Here is a 3,488-nt window from a genome sequence, read left to right on the forward strand (position 1 = left end):
CTATAGCCTCGGGCCAACCAAAGCCTTGTGAGTGGATTTGGTAGACGGAAACTGAAAGAAGCCCGTCGTATATATATGTATGTGTTTGTGTGTCTGTGTTTGTCCCCCCAACATCGCTTGACAACCGATGCTGGTGTGTTTATGTCCCCGTAACTTAGCAGTTCGGCAAAAGAGACCGATAGAATAAGTACTGGGCTTCCAAAGAATAAGTCCTGGGGTCGATTTGCTCGACTAAAAGGCGGTGCTCCAGCATGGCCACAGTCAAATGACTGAAACAAGTAAAAGAGTAAAAAGAGAGTAATAGGGCACCCTATGGAAGAATTTTATTTTTAGTTGAATTAATTGACGCCAGGACATTTTTTCTCTAAGATCTACCTCAAACCATGATGTAGTCCAAGATAAGCTGTACTGGAAAAAAAATAAGAGGATAATCTGGAATATGTGTTTAAATGAATGCTCTGTCAGGGTTGACCTTGGGCCAAAAATGTAATATCTATATTTACAACTTAGCAACAAGTGAATACAGAGACAGCTATGTGGTCATTTGACCTGCTAGAAACAGTAGCCAATTTTCCCTCAGATCGCATATTGTCACAAATAATGATAAAACACATTCGACATGGGTAATCCTAGACAGAACCCCTAAACAAACAAAATGGCCATGGCTGGAATGTCTTGGAACATGAGTTGGTTTTGTTTTATTACAGTTGACCTGGAGGTCAAAGAACTACAAGAAGGAAAAGTGAAGAAAGAGGAAGAGGAAGAGGGAAGGAAAAAGAAAGAGAAAGTGGAAAGGAGGAGGAGGAGGTATGACAAAAGGAAAGGGGGGGTAAGGGGAAAGAGGAAAAAAGGTAGAAAGGAGGAAATGAAAGACAGTGGTGGTAGGAGGGAGTGTGGAGGAGGAACAAGGAAGAGGAGGGGAGCAGAGGATGGGGAGGAGGATCCTGGCTGCTGCACACTAAAGAAATAGAAGAGGGGGAAAAGGAAGGAAGGAAGGAAGAAGAAAGCCACTCTGATGAGACAGACTTGCAGAGGGGAAGGGTGTGAGGAAGCTTAATATAACCCAAGACAGCATCATATGAGGGCATCACCACAGCGACTCCCAGGGGATTGAGGGACTAAAGCAACACAAGGTAAGATTCTAAATAAATAGAAATAATTCAAAAAACAATGAGACATTATTTTCTTTCAACTGAATCCACAGATAAAGGATACGAGAACAGGAAGTGACCTGAAATTAAGAGAAAAAATAAACCTTGTTAGATAAACATTAAAGTTAATCATTTCATAAGCAAACTACATCAGGAACTTGCTTTCTTAGATACTATCTTTAACTTACTTTTAAAGAGCATTCATATAACTATCTCGTTAACTCTCAAGCCCTCTCTACACTAAATATATTAACACTAGCTTAATTATATGTCTTACCACATAAATACTTCTCGTCAACTTTTAAATACTCTCCATCATCATCATCAACATTTAATGTCTGTTTTTCATGCTGGCATGGGGTTGGACTGCTTGACAGGAACTGGCAAGATCAGGGGCCACACCAGCCTGTTTTGGCTTGGTTTCTATAACTGGATGCCTTTCCAAATGCCAACCACTTTACAAAATGTACTGAGTGCCTTTTACGTGGTACCAGCGCCAGTGCTTCTTATGTGGCACCAGCATCTCTTAGATGTCACCACCACCACCACTAGTGCTTTTTGTGAGTCACCAGCACTTTCTACGTGGCACCAGCGCTTTTTACAGGTCACAACAACCAGTGCTTTTGACGTGGCACCAGCACCAGTGCTCTTGGCGTGGCACCACCAGCGTTTTTTTTACGTGGCACCAGCACCAGTGCATTTTATGTGACACCATCACCAGTGCTTTTGACGTGGCACCATCACCAGTGTTTTTGACGTGGCACCAGCACCAGTGCTTTTGACGTGGCATCAGCACCAGTGCTTTTGGCGTGGCACCAGCACCAGTGCTTTTGACGTGGCATCAGCACCAGTGCTTTTGATGTGGCACCAGCACCAGGGTCTTTTACGTGACACCAGAACCAGCGCTTTTTACGTGGCACCAGCACCAGTGCATTTTATGTGACACCATCACCAGTGCTTTTGACGTGGCACCAGCACCAGTGCTTTTGACGTGGCATCAGCACCAGTGCTTTTGATGTGGCACCAGCACCAGTGCTTTTGACGTAGCATCAGCACCAGTGCTTTTGACGTGGCACCACCAGCGTTTTTTACGTGGCACCAGAACCAACACCAATGCTTTTTAAGTGACACCTTGGTTATATATTAACACTAACGTAACTGTCTATCTCACCACATAATTAATTCTAGTTAATTTTCAATACTGAGTGAGTTCGTTGCCAGTACCGCTGGACTGGCTCCTGTGCAGGTGGCACGTAAAATACGCCATTTCGAGCGTGGCCGTTGCCAGTACCTCCTGACTGGCCTTTGTGCCGGTGGAACGTAAAAGCACCCACCACACTCTCGGAGTGGTTGGCGTTAGGAAGGGCATCCAGCTGTAGAAACTCTACCAGATCAGATTGGAGCCTGGTGTAGCCATCCGGTTTCACCAGTCTTCAGTCAAATCATCCAACCCATGCTAGCGTGGAAAGCGGACGTTAAACGACGACGATGATGATGATGATTATTCTATTACTATTATTATTATTAGTTCATCCATCATTGTCGATGATGACCTAGGACATCACATAGGTGAAGAAGACAGGGCGTGGTGTATCCAGTTGTGACCAATCAATCCAATCCACTCTCGGAAGACTCTGCCACAGGTCTGGCATTGCTGGAACTGAAGACAAGGAGTTGACTCTGGACTTGCTTAGTTCACATTTCCTTTACGCTCCTGCAAACCAATTTTGTTCATAGGAGGTGACACCTCTGTTGGCGCAGTGTGCCACGCAGGGTGGTCTTATGCTTCTATTTCCCAGATGTCTGTCTCATTGCATAATTAATTCTAATTAACTGTTTAATAGTCCCTATTAAATATATTAACACTATATCAAAACTATATTAAATATATTTAACACTAATTTACCGTATATGCCAGCATGTAAGCTGACACAGAGTACAAATCAAGGTGAGTTTTAGAGGCCAAAAGTGTTACTTTTTAATACAACTGGCAGATAAGCCAAGGGAATTGTATAGGAATAACGTATTGATTTCAGATTAAGAAACATGAACAAACTTCAACAGAATCTTCAGAAATCATGAATTTATAGTGAAGTAGTTTTTTAATAATTTTTGCTGGTACTTGCGATCTTTTGGGCAGTAGCATTCTTGTCACTCCAATTAGTTGATTATTGATTTTCTTATACATATAAGATGGAGCACCATGTCATTTATTTTGGATTAAAAAAAAAAAGATTCTCAAGAACATCATCATCATTTAACATCCGCTTTCCATGCTAGCATGGGTTGGACGATTTGACTGAGGACTGGCGAATCAGATGGCTACACCAGGCTCCA

At 42.7% G+C, this 3,488-nt stretch overlaps 2 protein-coding genes across 2 annotated transcripts in view; one reads left to right on the forward strand and one right to left on the reverse strand.

The window, feature by feature from the left end:
- LOC106868982 (E3 ubiquitin-protein ligase CCNB1IP1) overlaps positions 1-3,297 on the reverse strand; it is a 26,492-nt gene extending 23,195 nt beyond the window's left edge. Inside the window, exons 1-2 of the mRNA XM_014914466.2 lie at positions 3,208-3,297; positions 1,216-1,231 (exon numbers count right to left, since the gene is read on the reverse strand). Coding sequence (XP_014769952.1) covers positions 1,216-1,231; positions 3,208-3,297 — 106 coding nt within the window. The remainder of the gene's footprint in view (positions 1-1,215; positions 1,232-3,207) is intronic.
- The window catches only part of LOC106868983 (RAB6-interacting golgin), a 36,524-nt gene continuing 34,036 nt past the window's right edge, over positions 1,001-3,488 (forward strand). Inside the window, exon 1 of the mRNA XM_052977283.1 lies at positions 1,001-1,133. The gene's annotated coding sequence lies outside the window, so the exon portion shown is untranslated. The remainder of the gene's footprint in view (positions 1,134-3,488) is intronic.

This window comes from Octopus bimaculoides, chromosome 27, assembly GCF_001194135.2.
Source record: "Octopus bimaculoides isolate UCB-OBI-ISO-001 chromosome 27, ASM119413v2, whole genome shotgun sequence".
In the NCBI taxonomy this organism is placed as follows: Eukaryota; Metazoa; Mollusca; class Cephalopoda; order Octopoda; family Octopodidae; genus Octopus; species Octopus bimaculoides.